At 36.0% G+C, this 20,808-nt stretch overlaps 2 protein-coding genes across 3 annotated transcripts; one reads left to right on the top strand and one right to left on the bottom strand.

The window, feature by feature from the left end:
* The first annotated feature begins 340 nt into the window (after positions 1-340).
* Positions 341-10,146, top strand: LOC133285576 (uncharacterized). 2 transcript variants are annotated; one of them, XM_061482829.1, is made up of 9 exons: positions 341-544; positions 1,076-1,192; positions 2,450-2,532; positions 3,165-3,248; positions 3,643-3,718; positions 3,831-3,903; positions 4,103-4,176; positions 9,453-9,546; positions 9,678-10,146. In XM_061482829.1, coding segments are annotated over exons 1-9 (735 nt in total). In that variant the 5' UTR covers positions 341-411; the 3' UTR covers positions 9,679-10,146. The 2 variants fall into 2 exon arrangements, with proteins under 2 accessions (XP_061338813.1, XP_061338812.1); XM_061482828.1 differs by having other exon boundaries at positions 9,696-10,143.
* Positions 10,147-12,316: 2,170 nt separating this feature from the next.
* On the bottom strand, positions 12,317-20,808 carry LOC133285547 (cullin-3A-like). Its single transcript, XM_061482791.1, has 2 exons — positions 20,318-20,808; positions 12,317-14,454 (listed from the first exon to the last, which is right to left on the bottom strand). Exons 1-2 carry the CDS (start codon positions 20,476-20,478, stop codon positions 12,417-12,419), a joined length of 2,199 nt encoding a protein of 732 aa, XP_061338775.1. The 5' UTR covers positions 20,479-20,808; the 3' UTR covers positions 12,317-12,416.

Below are 20,808 nucleotides of genomic sequence, written 5' to 3'. Positions count from 1 at the left end.
AATATTTCTAGATATACCATTTTCTCGTTACTAATCCAATAAATTTGTATAAATAAATAAGGGAAATGTTTTTGTTACGTAACATAACATAACAACAAATTTCCTACTCTCACAAAAGGATGTGAGAGGAGAGAGAATAGAAAGAAGAGAAAAAGTTTAAAGTGGGTCCCATATAAAATTTATGTGTGTAGAAAGATAATTTTATATTAGGTAACATAATAAAAATAAAGCCCAATAAATAAATAAGAATCAACGAATGCCTGTATGTAGTAACTAGTAAGATGTACATAAACATAGGATGAAAATAAAAAATTGTATATTACATTATTCATAATGATGAATTTGGTAATGGTAGGAGGAGGACAAATATGCAAAACTGGTGAAGTGATTGATTGAGGGGAAAACGAGGCGATGGGCGCTAACCTGATGACGATGAGAGGCTCTCACGGGAACACTCTGTTCAGAGCTCTCAAACCCAAACCCAAACCCCTCAATTCCAAGCTTCGCACTTCACTTCGATTCTCTTCAACGACGATTGACAAAGGTCCGCGCGTTTCTGTGATTCCCTATTTCCTTTTCCTTTTCGGCACAGTTGTTACGTATATTGATTGTTCCTGGTGGTGTAAATAGGCTGACTGTTCTAGGCTTTGCCTTAAAAACGTCATAATTGTGAAAAATACTTTAATACTGATCTCGTCTATTAATTTTAAATTATAAGTATGAAATAATCTATATTTAAAAAAACAAAAGCATTGGCTTGTTTAAGCCTATTAGAATAATTAAAAAATTAATTAAAATAATAATATGTTATTATTTAAAATCATTAAAATGATCATTTATTTATAACAAATAATATGATATAGGCCAGTCTGTACGTTTATAGGCTCGGTATATAAAAGAAAATGCATCACTTGTTTTATTTGATTATATGTAGTAGACCGAGCCATAGGCTTCTATTAGGTTGACTGATCCATTTACCTCCCTAATTGTCCTTAATGAATTCAAAATGAGTTGGTTTATTATTATTATCATTTTTGGGTGATGGTGAATTGAAGTGTCTGTGATCAATGAACAGGTGGATCTAGTTATTGTGGGAAGGCATATGATGCATTGTTGTTGGATGCTGGAGGCACCCTTTTGCAATTGGCAAAGCCAGTTGAGGAGACTTATGCCGCTATTGGAGCCAAATATGGTTAGTTACTTAGTTTCTTCATTTATGGCTCTTACACTTCAATTTTGGACCAAAATCAAAATTCCAAAGTTCTAGGCTTTAACAATTGAATTTTTTGGCATCTCAAAATTTGATATTCAGGGTCCATTTTGATGTAATTACTATTGGAGTGACACTTCTATTTTTTAATGATCAAAATAGGTGATTGCTCCAAAAATATATTACTCTTACTAGTTAATTTTTGGTGTGAACATTTCAAGTCTCTCTATTAATATTGTCAACATTTTCCTTCTATTAATAAAATGGCGGAGCAAGACTGAATATATGAAGTGTGAGTTTTTTCTGGTAAGAGATGAAGATCAATACCCCGTGCATCTACTTGGTCAAGAGGCTCCCAAGAAAGATGCTTTTAGATATCTGGGATCAATTTTGCAAAAAGGTGGTGAGATTGATGAGGATGTAAATTAGAGTAGGATGGATGAAATAGCAGAGTGCATCTAGATTTTTGTGTGACCACAAAATTCTCCTTAAACTAAAGGAAAATTCTATACGGCAGCAGTAAAGCCTGCAATTTTATATGGAGCTGAATGTTGGCCAGCGTATAGGCAATACGAGCATAAAATTGGACTAGCAGAAATGAGGATGTTAAGATGGATGTGTGATTATACGAGGATGGATAAAATAAGAAATGAAGATATTCGAAGAAAGGTAGAAGTAGTACCGATAACTGAAAAGATGAGGGAACATAGATTGAGGTGGTTTGGGCATGTAATGAGACGGCCCCTAGATGCTCCTGTAAGAACAAAAGTTTGTTACCAAGAGCTCGACATAAAGAGAGGTAGAGGTAGACCGAAACTTATTTGGGAAAAGGTAGTTAAACAAGACTTAATGGAGTGGGATATAGATTGGCGGACGATGTGTCTTAAAACGGAGTGGAGAAAAGCTATAAGCAGGGTGAAAGATTAAACCCGTTGTTATTCCTATCTTCCAGATAGTCCCTTTTTAGTCCTTTTTCTCTTCAATCCCCCCTCTCCTTCTTTTCCCCTTCTTGTCTTTTATCTTATTTCCCCCTTCCCCAATTTTTTATTTTTATTTTTGTATTTATTTATTTATTTTTGTATTTTTTTTTTTTTAATCTCCTTTTATTTATCATTGGGTTCATCTACCACCGACCCCAATTAACTTGGGTTAAAGTTGATGTTGATATTGATGTTGATGTTAATAAAATATTTAGCCTTTTGGATTCCTGATAGAAGTGTTTACTATGTCTATCTTCAGGTTTGACTGTCAATCCTGCTGAGATAAAGCAAGGATTTAAGAGAGCATTCGCTGCTCAATGGCCTGAAAAGCTACGTTACCAGGTCTATGCTCTACCTTTGATAATTTTTCTTGTAATATTTTGCATGATTGCCCAGTATATTCGGATGACCTTCTTCATTCTAAGCTTGTTCTCTTCCGATGACCTTTTTTTTTAATACCATTGTTTGCAATCACTCTTTGTCATTGATATATTGTATAATGATGGTTATCAACTGTACCCGTAAGCTTGCTGTTGTCTACAAGGGAAAAGAGGAACATGTTGTATGTACAGAAAGTTGTAGAGATTTCATACATAACATATTGGGCTTATTGTCATTATCTTTTTGTTGTATTAGAAAAAATTCACATGCATGTAGGATTATAGTAGTTTTGACTAGAAAATTAATGCTTTCACGGTTTCACCAAAACCACTGCAAAGGAACTTTAACTATCATGATATGCAAATTGACATATTTGCTCAACTTCTATGTCATTTTGAAGACAACTTTTTTGTTATAGCCATTCCCGGATATTGATGTCACTGTGGTTTTTCCATGTATTTACATGTTTTATACATGAAACCCAACTGCATATTAATTTCTTTCAACAAGAAATGTAAACAGAAAGGCATTTAATGGGCAAATGGCATTTATTATGGCAGTAATATACACTCTTTAAGTTGTATTCACTACAGGGAGATGGGAGGCCATTTTGGAAACTTGTAGTTTCTGAAGCCACTGGTTGTAGAGATGAAGATTATTTTGAGGAAGTTTATGAGGTACCCCTTCTCTGCAAAACTGTTAATCTGTTGCATTTTGTCATTCCCTCATTTCCAATTTATGACGATTCTATCAACCAAAACTAATTTATTGTAGAATGCTTTGATCTTTTTGAAAAAGTCAATCTATACCTATTAAAAGGATTTAAAGAAAATTGTAATTTCTCTCTGCTTTTCATGAGCTCCTTTGAAACATGAACGTAATATGATCTATTGGTTTTAACAAATGCAGTTTCTGATCTTTCTTCTTGTTGGTTCCAGAATGTTCATCTTGTAATTTCTAGATGTTATTGCTTACTTGCCAAGGAAAAATAAATTGCCAGGAGAGTGTTTTAAAAGTTGCTGGCATTTGTTTTCATTTTTATGTCTGAACTTTAATTATTGTCCGTGTCAGTACTATGCAAAAGGTGATGCGTGGTTTCTTCCAGATGGAGCTTATGAAACAATTACTCTTCTCAAGGATGCCGGAGGTCACATAAATTAAATATTTCTTTTTATCCTAAACAACTAACATTGTTAACCCCGTTAATTATCTACACTCTTGGAAGTTTGTTCTTGCTAACATGACAAGCAGTGACACAGTTAAGATGGCTGTTGTATCAAATTTCGACTGCCGCTTAAGGAAGCTATTGAAGGACCTTAATGTTTTAAATCTGTGAGCATCAGTCAATCCTTCAATATGCTGATACTTAACTATATTGCATTTTTGAACATTCTATTGGCATCTTTGGGGAAATGTTCATCTAAGATTGCTTGTTGAACTTGAACCTCTTAATTTGCATAAATCTCGCAAAGTCTGATGTATACATCTTATACATAGTTTTTTATGCATCGTTTTCTGGTTTTTGTCTCAGGTTTGATGCTGTCATTATATCATCAGAGGTTGGATACGAAAAACCAGACCCAAGAATATTTCAAGCTGCACTAGGTATATATGGTTATTAGTCAGTCTCCTGCAGACATGATCTGCAAAAAATATGTTAAATAGTATATTTTTTGCTTACCGTAAATATGATTCTTATATTACCACCTCCCCTCCTGCTTTCCTCGACATAAATAAAAGAACAGTTATGGCGGTTGTCATCTTTCTTTCTTTGTAATCAGCTCATTGCTTTCTTGTGGAACAATGATAAATGGTATATATTTGTCATATTTTCCTTGAGCTGTCAATTAAAATACCACTTTTTTCAGGATTTTCTTTTGTTTCATTTTGCACCCCTTTAATTTCCAATGCCTTTAGGGTGATTGATAGTTGGAGATACTATAGGAAAAAATTATTGTCAAAACCAAACACCATCTTTTGTTTATTTTCAGAAGAGAAATCTACAAAAAGTCAACAACAACAACCATGCTTATCCCACAAGGCGATCCTTGTAAGAAGGAACATCAATAATACATTCATCCCAAATTAGTAATGTATCGGTGGTCGACGAATCCAAATAAAAAGTAAGAAAAGATTGAGGAAAAAGAAGAGGGAAAAATAAATAAATAAAATCAAAATTAAAAATAAAAAAATTGAAAATTAAAAAGAAAAATACAAAAAAATAAATAAAAATAAAGATAGATAAGAGAAAAGTAAATAGTAAAAATAAAAATAGATAAATAAAATTGAGAGAAAACTTATTAAATAGATAAATAAAGAAATGAAGGAAAATATAGGGAAAAAAGGACTAAACAGGGTTCGTCTCGAGCACAGGACAAAAAAAAGGGTCTACCCTTTAACAGTGCTAATAACTTTCTTTCAATCCGTCCTAAGACACACCATTCGTCAATCTAATTCTCACTCCATTAAGTCTTGCTTTATTTCTTTCCCCAGATAAGTGTTGGTTGGCCGATCTTTTTCTCTCTGTGTCAAGCTCTTAATAACAAACTTTTGTTTTCACAGAAGCATCTTGGGGTTTTCGCATTATATGCCCCAAACCATCTCAATATATGTTCTCTCATCTTTTCAGCAACGCATTATATGCCCCAAACCATCTCAATATATGTTCTCTTATCTTTTCAGCAACTGATACTATTCTTACCATTTTTCGAATATCTTCATTTCTTATCTTATGGATTCTTGTCTGACCACACATACACTTTAATATCCTTATTTCCGCCACTCCCATTGATGCCTATATGCTAGCCAACATTAAATTTGTATTACATTGCAAGCCTTACTATTGTTTTATAAAACTTTCCTTTTAGTCTTAGAGAAATTTAGCGATCACACAAAAACCCTAATGCACTGTGCCATTTCATCCAACCTGCTTTAATTCTATGGTTTACATTCTGATGGAACCCAAAGAAATACAAGACTGAATTCATTAACAATGGAGGCATAGCCTCTTTTTACATAAACTAATACAATATTAAATGCAGAAAATAAACCCCAAGAAAGCCTCAACTCCCCCTCAAACCAAACACCTAGGCTCAAGAGTTCCCTAGAGGTATCTCAAATTCCTACTAACCAATTCTCAATACATGCATAATCAAACCCCACCCTAAACATCTCTATATATACTAATTTTTAATTAATGGGCTTGGTTACTTTATTGAAGGCCCATCAATACTCCCCCTCTAAAATTCACCTTGTCCTCAAGGTGAGGGAAGAGTACAAGTAATGTGAGATACATTCCTCCTGGGTCCCAAAGCTTGAAGCATATTGACCAATTAGCAACTGCAACGTTTTGGTTTCTTGAACCTCACTTTCAGTATATTCCCAATTGATTACCATCAAATCCGTTTCACTTCTGTACATGGTGCAACCCAGAGTTGGCTGGAATTTAGTCTGAAACATGATTGGGTCCTCTGTTTGTCCCTGATACACTTCCTCTATTGCCTCACTTGCTGTCCTAGCTTTCAAAATCTGCACAGCACCTGCAGCTATCAAGGTCACCCCTCTTCGTCCATGAACCTCTCTCCAGATTTTGAATAAACAATTATGGCCCACCACGCTGAGCAAGCTTCATTGAATGGACTTGTCCTCAACAACGTTACTCACTTCCCCAATTTCGATTTCATCTTCAGCCCCTTCCTCCGCCATTAATCGTCGGTATCTCCCACTGCATCGGACATTGTCGTTGGTCGCTGAACTCCATTGTAACGAACCTTGGCTTTCCCCAATCACCTTGGGTAGCTGCCGAACCTCATTAATTTGGGTGTTACCCTTAGAATTGGGCTCACAGTGATAAATATTTGGCCCAAATTGCAAACCAGCACCCCCTCTCCCCATTCCTTCATAGTTTGATTTATTTGAATGGGCCGTGAGTGCAACCCTCTTAAATATTCCTGATTCAGGCCCATTACCTTGCCCATCTCTGACCTCATTATTCCCAACATTGGGCCGCCCTTCAATGTTACTAAAGGCCTGATTGGATAGGGATGTTCTGGTGTAACTTGCCCTTCCATAATCTGACCCATTATTGGCCCGTCCATCTACAAACCCGACCCGTTCCTTCACCATCTCCCTTTCGTCTAATCTCTGCACAAGGGTCATCGTCCGTCCAAATTCAAAGGAAAAATGAAGACTAACCTCTGCACGAGTGTCTTCCTTCGAGTCTGTTAGAAGAACTGCATGCGTCGTCTCCTCATCGGAATCTTCTTCATCTTCCCCTTCTGCGTCATCTTCTTCGCTCACTACTCTTTCTTCTTCTTCAATTTTTTTTTTCTTTTTTCTCTGCTTCTTCGATTCTCAGTCCATATTTTTCTTCTTCTGCATCGTCTTGTTGTTGTTGTTCTTCATTAGCCTCTACCTTTTTTTTGTAGGTCACTGTTTCCTTATCTTCTTTGTTGATGATTGGTTTTTCTGATTTACGATCTGGTTCTTCACCTTCGTGTCGCTCTTCTGCGTTTTCAACTTTGGCGGCATCGTCTTCTTCTGATTTTCGATTTGCTTCCTTTTCTGCAACATCAACATCTTCTATTTTGGGATCTGTTTTGTCTTCTATGTCTCCTGTTTCTACGCTATCTACCAATATAATTTCAGGTAGATATTTCTCTATGAACGCCTTCTCAAACTTCTTCAAGTTTGCGGTAAGATTCAACCACTTCCAACCTTGATACCAGTAGAACGCACGCCCTCTTAGCCCTCTCACTGCTTCCCTATATTTTTGATCTTCATTGATTCCTTCGATCTGAAAATATTGTTCCAAATCGATCAGCCATCCCCAAGCATCATCTCCTTCTCCAAAGAATTTTGGAACAGCAGTAAATCTGAACTTCATTTTTTTTTTTTTTTTTTCTTCAGATCTGGATCAAGAACACCCCTAGATCGGAAGTGCTCTGATACCAAATTGATGGAACCCAAAGAAATACAAGACTGAATTCATTAACAATGGAGGCATAGCCTCTTTTTACATAAACTAATACAATATTAAATGCAGAAAATAAACCCCAAGAAAGCCTCAACTCCCCCTCAAACCAAACACCTAGGCTCAAGAGTTCCCTAGAAGTCTCTCAAATTCCTACTAACCAATTCTCAATACATGCATAATCAAACCCCACCCTAAACATCTCTATATATACTAATTCTTAATTAATGGGCTTGGTTACTTTATTGAAGGCCCATCACATTCCTATCAATCTCTCAACCATTTTACAAAATAGATCCTAAATATATAAAAGCATCTTTCTTAAGTATCTGTTATCCAAGCAATTGCATGAAATCTTGGTATCCAACCGTTGTTGGAGCGAACTCATACTTCATATACTCAGTCTCACTTCGATTTAGGGTAAATCTTAGACTCCTACGTGCTTTTCTATAATTCTAGTTTTTTATTAAAACCAGCCTTGATCTTATCAATAAACACAATATCATCTGCAAATAACATATATCATGGCACTTCCTCTTGGATATCTTTTGTTAGTCTATCCATAACTAGAGCAAAAAGATAAGCACTTAATGCAAAGACTTGGTGTACACCTACCGTGATAGGAAAATAACCTTATGTTCCATTACAAATCTTCATACATTTAGTAGCACCATAAATCATATCCTTGATTGCCTCTATATATTTTGATGATACTTTTTTCTTCTCAAGAACCTTTGCATTGAACCTTTCTTGGAATCTTATAATATGCCTTCTCAAGATCAATAAACACCATAATGTCGGTTCTTCTTCTTTTCTTGATATTTTTCCATCAATTGTCGTATCAAGAAAATAACCTCTATGATACATCTTTCTAGCATAAATTCGAATTGATTTACAGAGACCTTGGTCTTTATTCTTAAGTGATGTTCAATAACTCTCTCATACAACTTCATAATATGGTTCTTAAGCTTAATGCCTCTATAGTTAGTGGCCATCTCCTTTGTTTTTGTAAATAGGCACAAATATACTTTTTCTCTATACATTAGGCATCTTATGAGTTTTGAGAATCTTATTAAAAAGATTTGTCAATCAATTTATTGCCTCATCTCCTAGACATCTCCACACTTCGATAAGGAAACCATCAAGTCCTAGAGTTTTACTAGTCTTCATCTTCCTTAATATCTCCTTAACCTCATGCACTTTAATTCTACACACAAATTTTATGTTTAGATCATCATAAGTATCCTCTAAATTCATCTCACTTTTGTCGCTATCCCCATTAAAAATCTTGCTAAAATAGTTCATCCACCTTTCTTTGACTTCTTTATCTCTTGCCAAAGTTTTTGATTTTCATCCTTAATGCGTCTAACCTGAGTCAAGTCTTTATTGTTCTTATCGTTTATCTTTACAAATTACAAGTCTATAGATATCTTTTTCACCTTCTTTACTCCAAGTTTTTTGTACAAATTGGAGATAACTTTATCTCTAACCTCTCGCACTGCTTTCTTAGCATTTTTTCTAACTAATCTAAACTTTTGCAAGTTTTCCTCACCAGGACATTTATGCAAATATCTAAAGCAGTCTTTTTTCTTTTTAATTGTCTCCTGCACCTTTTCGTTCCAACACTAAGTTTTCTTTGTTTGAAATCTATTTCCTTTATAGATGGATACAAATAGCCTTCTGGTTCCGCATTTCATTTGTTGTTTTTAGATATGACTTTAATATCTTTTCATCTCGTTCAGCTGAAAACAAAAGATTAGAAAATATCATTTCTACAAGAATGCAGCAAACTATGTTTTTCTAGTGGAATTTGAGGAAAAAAATATCATTATTTGCTGTCATGCTAACCTATGTTGCGGTAATAATGCTTTCTTATTGAGTGTCGATGCCAATGTTTTCTGTTTCCTAGATCAAGTAAATGTAGAGGCTAGCAAAGCCTTACACATTGGAGATGATCAAAAGGCGGATAAATTGGGGGCCAATGCTATTGGGATAGATTGCTGGTAAGAGCTTTCTTGTCTGAAGTGATTATTGCTTGTTTATATTGACAGAAATGTTTCTGTGGCTGATCTTTTCATGTAATTCTTTTTTGCTGGATTTTAAATTGATATTTATATCGTAATAAATGTTTTAGAATGATCTGTCAAAGCAGGTTATGGGGTAGTGATGTGAAGACATTCTCCGAGATACAAATCCGCATCCTCAATTCAGAGGCATAAATCTACTTATGAGCGTGGGTCCATAGGCAATCCCTAAAGTTCTTTTATTCGTTTGCATCATTTTTGTGGTTGCTCTAAATTTGATTTGTAGCTCTGATATGTCATACTAATATCTAGCACTTAACTGGGTGGATGAGTAATATTATCATCTCGAATTTTTTATGCATGTTGCACAAACATTGATGTGATGAACTTGGTTTCTGCTTGAGTTTTGGGAAGTAATATGTTGTAACCAAAATGATGATGTCCGTAACAAAGGGCAACCAATTTCTGCTTCCCAAATATATTTTTCTATTTCCATTCTAGAAAGAGTAGGGGACAAGTTCATTACCAATCACCACTCCATTAAATCTCGACAATGAAGGTGGGAGGAGGACAATTTTTATACCATTTGTATATATTCAAGGAGACTATTTTCCGGATTTAAATACATGGTTTTTCAGTTGGAATGGAATAATTCTACTATTACTCTAGACTCGTCCTCTGTGGACAAGTTCATTACCAATCTTATTCAATCCTTTGCTTTACCTGTCACGTGGAAAATTCTCAGATGTACTGAACATCTATCGTCAATGGCTGTAAGCATTCCATCCATATAAAAGGTGTACTTAGAAAAGGATACGTGTTTCTGATTTTCACCTAAATATTAAATATAAAATAAAGCAACTCCTGCGTAATTTTTTTCCGGATAGGATATTATGTCGAGGTAGGATATTGTAACAATCAATTAAAATTATTATTAATATTACTATCAATCAATTATACTATTAGATTGATTCTATTCATTCAATGATTATATTTATTTTTATTTTTGTATGATTATGATTTTTAATATTTAATGCTTTCACAATAAATTTGGACAATCATAACCATACAATAAATATAGTATTAAATATATGAAATCATAACCATACAAAGATAAAAATAAATATAACCGTTGGATTAATATAATAGATCTAACAGTGAAATTGATGATGAAAGTTATAATATCCTACCTCATTTTGTTTTATGTCTATTTTATTTATTTCTAATACTGTTATATCAGAATCTTAAAAGAGGAAAATGATAAAAGTAATTAAAATTATAATCTAACGGTGATATGAATTGTAGAATAGGGATGGAAAAAAAGATAGGTATAATGTCCTATATTTTTCTTTTTATAACATATATTTCAAAACCATGTTTTTCGAGACTTCTAAAAAAAACGCATGAGTAGCTGAACATATCCAGCACCTCTTCAAATTGTCTATCGAAGTGTCTTTTATCCGACATATTCAAATGTCTCTGTATAATGCAGCATTCCACCAGATCGCAGTGTTAGAGAAATTTCATTTTACCAACCTGCATGCATGATTGGTTTGAAGGAAACTTGTTACTTTCCCATGTATATATATAGTAGAGACTTTCCCGTATATTTTGAATCTTTTGATGATACCAATTTGTAGTCCGAGAAATTTCCAAAAAAAATAAATTTGTAAAATGATTTTATTATTTACACAAATAAAGTTCATCACATTGCTTCACAAACACTCGTCTTCACCAATTATTTTTCTTTCTCTTTCGCTTTTCCCATTTTTCACACACCACCATGGCCCTCTTTATTTTGGTGAGTGAGGTTTGTGACCTAAGATGTCTGTATAAACATCTTTTTCGTTTGTAATCATCTAGAGGTAGAGGCAGTACTTTTTATCAGCTTACAAATTGAAAGGATACATATGAATGCAATCTAAAGAGAATAGCAACATATAGAAAGGAATAAAATAGGATTTTTTTGTGCTCACTACTATATGTACGAGGTGAAAAGTGAAAACAATAACTAAGAGTCTGTTATGTGCAATATATCATTGGTTACCAAGATAGCTGAATTATTCCATCACACGCTGTGAATTGGTCAGAACAATGAAGATGATAAAGGAAAACCTGTCATCCATGCCTCAAACACAGCATTCATTCAAGTTCTTTTTATCTTCTTATGAGGGGGTCAGAATAAAATGAAGAAACTCCCTTGACAACGAGAAATTTTAATGTATGAATAATACACTTAATCTGATAAAAATATAATACATGGACTGCATAACTATATAGAGATCGGATTGAATTTAACAGATCATTTAATAAACTTTTAATCAAATCTCGGCCTTTGAGAATATTAACTCTAAGAATACCATAAAATTTCTCCTTGACAATTATACAAAAAATCTTTGCTACCGGACTCAAGTAATTTCATAAGAGATTCATCTAATCATCTAGCTGATGGCTTACACGTAATTAAAAATAACATTAATCATGACATTCAATTGACTAAAGCTAGTCATCAAATATAAAAAGATTATAGAAGCGCAACACGTTTTATTTGAAAAATGAGATTTTCAGTGAAACCTTCTAGCCATAAAGAACAACATTGTCGGGATAACCTATGTTAAAACTTCCACACATTGATCTCCCACATAAATGTAAAGGAGTGCAGTGGAGGCAAAGACATTAGTATATTAGGTGATGCACATAATAAGATAAAATAGCAAGACCAATAGGAAGAACAATTTGATATGCATTAAGAATCAATGGATCTGTTACAAGGTCATTGTGCACCTTGTTCACAAGACACAATATTTGTATCACTGTTAACTTATATGAAACAAACAAGCTTACAAATTCTAGGCAAGATATCGATACAATTTTCTGTCACTATCGTCTCTCTCCAAAAATTCACGCTCAATGAGAGACTCAATCCGTTTCTTTACCTCCGTTGGATTTGCGAGGAATCGCGACTGCAACTGCTTTGTGACCTCGGCTATAAGATTGTTATGATCAAGTTGCTTCCTTGATTTCATGATCCTCACTATCGCTGCCTCAATCTGGGGCTTCCTGTCCTCCTCCACTCTCTGTCGAGTTTCCTGTTTCTCAGGTTCTGATTCCTTTTGTGCAACTACAGTTCCTATTTTTACCTTGTATAGTTTGCTACTGAACTTGTCATTAACAAAGAATGTATCATCTTCACCAACATCTTTGCTCATAGGCTCTTTCCTAAGGACATTTCTTCCCTTGACTAAAGCCAATGATTGCAGGCACCTTTTCAGATCTGAAGCCGGAATCTCAGTTGCTTGCTCAATCTCCTTGTAGCTTAGCCTATCAGCATTATTAAACAGCATAAGGACACACATTTGGTAAGTGGAGACATTTAACTCATGTTTCTGACCTTTCCCGAAGGTAGCTTTTAAGTCTGCTGTGCCCATATTAGTTTGCCAGGACAATCTCCTGCCAGTATGGGTGCCAAGGTAATATGATCGAAACTTCTCACAAAGTGCAGACATTTCAGCCGGAAGGTGGCAAGTAACACTAGATTGAGTTGGCCAAGATCCTGTTGTCAGAACCTGCACAGTAAGTGTAGGACCATCCCCTAACTCAGGGTGGCTGGCATAAAAGCCCTGCATTGTGTCTAGAGAGGTTTTCATGTCTGTAAACATGCCCTCTAATTTAGAGGTAAATTGGTAACCGCATTCTGTCTTGAGCTTAACTATGAGACTTCTCTCTGCATCATCAGAAACAGTTTTTCCAGACAAAAGCCGCTTTGCCAGATGCTGTTTGTAATACTTCTCAAACACATCTTTTTCTTGCAAGTACCGGAATAGCATCATCACCTTGTCAAGAGTAATCTCTACATCATCCTCACTAACTCCCTTCAGACCTTTTCGAAGCTTATCATCTACAAATAGTGAAATGAACTCTGGAGAACGTGGATTCAAGTTAATGAAGTATTCAAATGAGGAATTCAAAGCATTCTGGAACAATTTGTCATTGTTGAATGCCAGATTTATAATCTTGTCATATTTATCTTTCTCATCTAATAGCCTCTGTACAAACTCAACAGGATCCTTCAACCTTTCTGGATCAGTAACAAGCTGTTTACCCGACTCTCTGATGTGTGAAGTCATCACTTCACGTATTCTTGAGAGACCATCATTAACACGGCGGAACAAGTTATACATCCTACCCAAATCTTCATATTTATCATCACAAAGCATGTTTACTAACCCAGAATTCTCCATATGGATTAATCTAAGCATGTGGTTTTCAAACATTTCCTTCTCCACCACATTAGTAATCTTCTTTTCAGTCTTGGGATCCAAGTAATGGCTCACTCTATCCATTTCCTCATTCAGTCGTCTCTCAGCTTTCTTGAGATAATCCCCACAATCACAACACTCAATAAACTTCTGGGATTCCATCCTGTAGAACTCAGCTGAAACTTGAAGAAAATGAGTCTCGAATTCTTGCCCATAAACAGAAGGACCTAAATCCATTAGCATCTTTGTAATATTTCTAATAAGTCCTCTATTAATAACTTCACCAGCGCGTTCGCTGCGTACTAATTCCAAAAGCGTATTCAACAGTCGAGTCCTTATCTGGTTTGAATAAATAACATTTTCTCTCCACAGGTTCAGGCCAAGTTCATGAACAGGGGTCTTCTGGGCATTTGGGATGTAAGTCCTATCCATGTACATCAGAATATCTCTAATCATTTGTAATGCCTTATTATGATCATTCCATTTCCTGTTCATTTCTTCCAGAAAGGAATCTCCTTGAGTGGCTTCAATAGATCCAGCTATCTCTTTGAGATGTGCAGTCATGGTGGCAACCAGCCCTGAGTACAGCTTCTCACCAAATTTGTGAAGAACCATATTGTATGCATTTCTATCTCCACACAAAAACCAAGGTGAAAAATATTAGAAACGTGAAATCCATTGTCCCTCATGGAAAGGAAAAAAATAAATAAAACACCACATCCTTTAGATGTGAACATATCCATAGGAAAATTCACATAACAAATTCATTTTATATGCCAAACTAATTCATTAGTTCAGAATGTATAAATCAGTATTTTAAAATTCGGACCGGTCATCGACTCTGTCGAGTTACTGGGTCATTGGTTCAACCGGATTTACTGTTCACATATTAAAAAAATATAAATGTATTACTTATATTAAAAATTCACATAAAAAACTATCAATGAGCTTCAAAAAATAAATTGGTTCTCAAATATAGCAAATATCATATACTCCTAGGCTTCTAGCTTTAGACCATATCCTAACATTGGATTAAAATTGCAATGCAAGCTAAATGCATCTTTTGTGCCTTGACATAACATAGATAAACTAAATTATGATAACAAATGGTAGACATGAAATATACACTAAGGAGAAAGTGTCCTAATAAGGACCTTCTACTCAGATTACTAAAATAAGGATAGTAATAGAGATCCTTGGCCTGAATAATCAGGTTTTTATATATTTTTCCAGAGACAATTACAACAGATATAGTAATTCAGAGACAAATTACAAGAAGATAGAAAATTACAATGAACTGGAAATTAACTAACAGTAAGGAAATCAGTAAAGGATAATTCTAGAGCCCCTAGTCTCTCCCAAATCACCCTAAGGTGCCCAAGGTTCCAAATGGCCCAAAAGATACCTCTCCTCACTTCCCTGCTGCCTTTTAACCACCTCATCCTCTCTCTTTGCCACCTCATCCATTCTAACAGAATTGGAGCCTTCCAACAACCTCACCTCTAGAATATTTCCTTTATTAGCTGACTCATCCTTCCTAAATAATTCCCTGTGGCAATTCTTATGACAAATCATTAGTGGGGTCCTATCAATACTCCCCCCCTAAACATTCACCTTGCCCTCAAGGTGAGGTTTAGCCTTCAAGAGCCTTCCACAGGGATCCCATTTCTTGAATTGTACAGATCTATACATACTTGAAGCATGATAACTTCCACCCGGATCCCATTGCTCATCTTCAAATACTCCAGCCAGTGCAACACCAGCAATGCCACATATATCATCATTAAACATGCAAAACCTTTTATGATTTCCACGGGAATCCCATTGTCCTTTTGCAGTGGTTCCATCATCTTTCCTAGTAAAATAAACTTCTGCAATTATGTTTACAGCAGCATAAAAGAAATACATTTTCAATATTGGGCCTTCCCCCAAGTCAGATATGATTTGAGCCAAGATAATAACCTTTATCATTGCTTCTCCATGATGAGACTCTTATGTTTCTCTCAACTCTTCATTGACAGTAAAAAATTGCCATTGTCCTAATACGATGCTTTGTTTCATAGCTTGCACCTTTTGCCTCTGAAACCACCAATCCTTAAATGATCTCCTGGATTCTGCTTCTCCACAAAACCCAATGTGTGCTTCACGTCTTAAGACCACTCACCTTACCCAAGGCTCGACAAGAGTATATTGCAAGGCAGTTTGACAATTATTTTGAAGTACAGAACACCAAATAACAGCATTCCAAGATTTAACTTCATTATTAAAAGCTGTTGTTATTGTCAATAACAAGAAGTTGCCATGTATACCAACAACATAATCTAGTTTCTCCTCCGTTTCCAATGACCATGCTTTGGATGTTAACGCAGTAACACAAACTCCAGCTTCCTTTTCAGTTGCACAACCAACCTCCAATTTTCCATGGGCCATATCGCTCAAAAATTTAATGGGCCTATTAGTGTCCAATCGGAATTGCCCAAGGAAAGTTGTACCAACAACAACGGTTGTTCTACTCTTAAAAACCCAGTCAGCGTCTTTTACCGCAAAAACAACATTAATTGCAATAGGAATTTCATTCTTGAGGAGAGACCCATTAGCTTCTAGGATTTTAAAAAAAATAGAAATTTTTAGGAAATCAAAAGTACCGTCTCTCCATGGCAAACCTCGAATCAAGCTTCTTACGTTATCTCCATCGGTTTTATCCGCCTTCGCTTTGTTGTCTTCACTCAAAGGTCCTTCGTTCCTTGTCTCCTCACCATCATCGTCTTCTTCCACCATTAAGACATGGCACAATATATACAGGAACTGCTACCTTGCTTCATCCATCGTCACATACTCTTGTGAACAGTGACACAAAATACCATCCAACATCCATTCCCGCTTTGCTTGAGTCCTCCCCGCTTGTCTATACCAAAGTCGCTTCGAACATAACCTCAAGCAGCCATTGAAGAGCGACGTCGAAGATAAATGCTTGAAATCAAACAGGTCGTCCCAGAAGTTGATGATAGAGAAAGGGTAATTCTCAATTGTTGGATCAGAATATGTTGTTCTAGGTTTAATGATTTGAGATAAAAATATGGGCTTAAATTCCCATTCACACCCAACACAAATAAAGGGATCATTGGGTTGGGATTGGAAATACCCATCATTCAAGTGCTGCTGCAAGTCATTGGTTTTTGGCTTCTTGGGCCCACTTAGCTCAGACCCAATTATGGATTCACTAGACAAAAATGTTATAACAGAAAAAATATCAATTTGGACTTGGATATATTGAGTGTTTTGGGCCTTACCCCAAAGGCCAACACATTGGCCCAATTTCACTAATTTTGACTTAGAATGTTCCTTTCCTCCTTTCCCCCCTGTTTGCAGCAGTCTATACCTCTCATGGTTTCCCTGCAATCTGTTTTCATCCTTCTCGGACAATTTCAAGTCCGGTGGCTTGGGTAATGGAGGCAGTTGGACCACTACCGCCGGTGGCTTTGGCAATGCAACGACCTTTTATGGAGTCTCCTTCACGTTCATGAGCTTAAGCCACACTTTCTCCTGCAACTTCATAACGTGCTTCTCTTCCATCTCTTCAGACTGCGACAAGATCTCGATCTGAACTCCATTGTTTTTCCTCTCTAATTTCTTCTTTGTTGACCGCATCGAAACCTCTGTAGGAACATATTTTGATTTGGCTGGCATGACCTTCACCTCAGGATCGTGCTTGTCATTTCCCTGTTTTGATTTTTCTATTTGAACAATTGATCGGTTCTCCTCTCTTGCAAAGCTTGTTTTCATCTTTGTTTTTTTATTCAAACATTATGCTTCTGCATTATCTTCCAAGCATATCTCAGGTAAGTATTTGTGTATGAACGCCTTAGTAAAATCCCACCAATTTGTGTTAGGATTGAGCCAACACCAACAGTTATACCACCTCCGTGCAGATCCTCTAAGCCCCCTCAAAGCCACTGCCAACTTGTCATCTTCATGAGTTCTTTCTTTCTGGAAATATTGTTCCATGTAAATTAGCCATCCCCAAGCATCATCATCATCTTCTCCATAGAACCTGAGAACTTCCCTTCTTCATAGATTTCTTCTTCTCCCAGCCATCTCATCCAACCTTCTGATGATCTCAGCCACTCCCACCTCAGTAGCTTCTAGCCTTCGACACACCTCGTCCTGACGAGCATTGTTCCTGCGCAGCCCTTCTTCCACAACCTCCATTCTGGTTTCCATGCTTCTTGTCGCTACCATGCCCACAGAGCTCCTAGATTAGAGCTCTGATACCATTTGTTAAGGACCTTCTACTCAAATTACTAAAATAAGGATAGTAATAGAGATCCTTGGCCTGAATAATCAGGTTTTTATATATTTTTCCAGAGACAATTACAACAGATATAGTAACTCAGAGACAAATTACAAGAAGAAAGAAAATTACAATGAACTGAAAATTAACTAACAGTATGGAAATCAGTAAAGGATAATTCTAGAGCCCCTAGTCTCTCCCAAATCGCCCTAAGGTGCCCAAGGTTCCAAATGGCCCAAAAGATACCTCTCCTCACTTCCCTGCTGCCTTTTAACCACCTCATCCTCTCTCTTAGCCACCTCATCCATTCTAACAGAATTGGAGCCTTCCAACAACCTCACCTCTAGAATATTTCCTTTATTAGCTGACTCATCCTTCCTAAATAATTCCCTGTGGCAATTCTTATGACAAATCATTAGTGGGGTCCTATCAGCGTCCAACATTGAGATGAGACCATCAGTGTTTATCCTCACTTAACTTCTTGAGATCATTATAAGATGCAACTAAATTACACAAAAGAACGACACTAATCCAAAATACCTTCTTATTTTCACCTTACTTTTTAATCATATTTACCAAAAATATGAGCATGATTTAATTCAAGAGTTCTCCGCAACAAAAAAAAAAAAAAAGGGTCTACCGGTCTAAATCGGGTTGCCAAATCTTGACCGGGTCAACCGGTCCAAACCGAGCTGACTGTATAACCGATCCAAATGGCCGCTCGGACCGGGGAACCCACCGTGTCACCGAGACCCGGCTAGTCTGAGCCGGTTTTTAAAACTGGTATAAACTAATAAATCACGGAGGAGAGGATAATAAAGACAGTGGGCCGTAAACTCCAACTAGTGTCCAAATACAACCTGTGCATTTACTATCTAATTATCCACTTAAAAATAACATTAGAAGAACTTAAATTGCATTTAAGAACTAAGAACTGACAATACTTACGTGCTCCACAAGATTGTTTCCTTTGTTAGGTCTTACCCTTATTTACTTGCTTATGTTGATCTTTTATTACATTGCTATGTCAATTCACTACATTTACAATTGGAACCACCATACAATTTGAAACTTGTTCAACATTCCCAAATTTCATGACATACAAAATATTAGTTCCATAAATTGATGTAAATTCTGATAAATAACCCTATATCCTCCAAATTAATCAGGCTAATAACCCTCCTAACTACTCAATGAAGAAAGTATCAAATATTTTTAGGATTCCAAATATATTAAATAATCATACTTTTCAGTTAAAGTATGATTAATCAGCCATGTCATTCGGAGTTGAAAATCCAATGTAGTCAAAAGCAAACTATTTCATTCATAAGAATCCAAAGCCAAGTCATCCGGAGTTGAATAGTTGAAAATAATTTCGTGTGAAATAGTGGTCCTCTTTAAGTAATTAGGATGTTAGGAGGATAAAACATTACTCAATTCTGGTAGATCCCTATTTTCTCCTTTTATAGTCTACAGCCTTCACGCACAGACATGTTAACATCATTTAGCCCCATGGCTTGCTCCAAAAGGGATAACTCCAAGCAAGTAACCGGATTCTTTAATGTATGATACAATGTCAAACATGAACAGGATATGTATCATAAACACATATAATGACAGATTCTAAAAGATTTATCACACACCTCATTATATCCTAATAAGAGTCCACTTATCCAACACAGAAAACTCAGCTAATCATCATGTTACGCTATTCGGTATAACAGCTAATTCTCTCACAAAGCATAATTCTACGAACATTAGCAAAGAGAGAGAGAGAGAAGAGGATGAATATAATTACTAGGACTACAGAAGAGCACATAATTTCATAAGAGTGAAGAATACGAAACAAATCAAGGCACTCATGAGCTATGAGTTACAAGTAAGTAATGAACTAGTCCAACAATCAAGAAATGCAACATCATAGAAGCTGATTCCCAAAATCATAAAAGCAACATCACAGACTCAATAAACATGCCACATGTGCATGTGCACCAGCCACTGAGGATACCCTAAATTCCAGAACCCCAAAAATGATAGAATATGCTTTTTAAGGCTCCAATTTGAACATTCCAAAGACCCCAAATCCTATGACCACACCTATATATCTTCAAAAACAAGCCAAATAATTACACAGAGCAGACAAAGTTTTCCAACAAGCAACAACACACGGTCGGAATCATGAGAAAGAACGAAGGAGAACCTGTAAAGCTCTTCGAAACTGAGACCACTAGCGTTGTGGTTGTATATCTCATGAATTGCATGTTCCAGAATGTTCCAGGTCTTGTCGCCGTATTTCGGATCCATGACGACCCGGTGCTTGAACGCCTCTATCTGAAAATTCTTCTTCCTCTGGTTACTCATCTTTTTTCCTTTTACCAAGAACTCAAATACCCAGAACCCAAAAAAACAACTTTCTTCGAACCCAGATTCCAAAAACCCGTCAAATTGAAGAAAAATGGAAGATCGATGATCTTGTAGCAAAATTTACACGAAAAAAATGGATTTTCTTAAAAAGTTTTTTTTTTTAACACAAATACTGGTGAAGGGGGATGAATCTTCGGTAGGTATTGAAGTGATTCAGTGAAAAACGAAGCTTCAGAAAATTAGTTGGGATTTGTTAAGAACAATTTCTGGTTTCGGAGCTCCATGTGCGGAAGACAACAAAATGATGAATGATGAGGCTCTGCGAAA

Source organism: Gastrolobium bilobum, unplaced genomic scaffold (genome assembly GCF_033153095.1).
Source record: "Gastrolobium bilobum isolate Gb01-03AN ecotype WA unplaced genomic scaffold, APGP_CSIRO_Gbil_v1 utg12463, whole genome shotgun sequence".
NCBI lineage: Eukaryota > Viridiplantae > Streptophyta > Magnoliopsida > Fabales > Fabaceae > Gastrolobium > Gastrolobium bilobum.
This window is presented reverse-complemented; position numbering and strand designations above follow the sequence as displayed.

Excerpts from the sequence above, each read along its gene's own strand:
- LOC133285576 (XM_061482828.1), top strand. The coding sequence starts at position 412 with ATGGGCGCTAACCTGATGACGATGAGAGGCTCTCACGGGAACACTCTG. Across the intron at positions 3,249-3,642 it reads ATTTTGAGGAAGTTTATGAG|TACTATGCAAAAGGTGATGC; the intron begins GTACCCCTTCTC and ends TGTCCGTGTCAG. Across the intron at positions 3,904-4,102 it reads GACCTTAATGTTTTAAATCT|GTTTGATGCTGTCATTATAT; the intron begins GTGAGCATCAGT and ends TTTTTGTCTCAG.
- LOC133285547 (XM_061482791.1), bottom strand. The coding sequence starts at position 20,478 with ATGAGTAACCAGAGGAAGAAGAATTTTCAGATAGAGGCGTTCAAGCAC. Across the intron at positions 14,455-20,317 it reads AGTTTCGAAGAGCTTTACAG|AAATGCATACAATATGGTTC; the intron begins GTTCTCCTTCGT and ends GTGTGGAGATAG.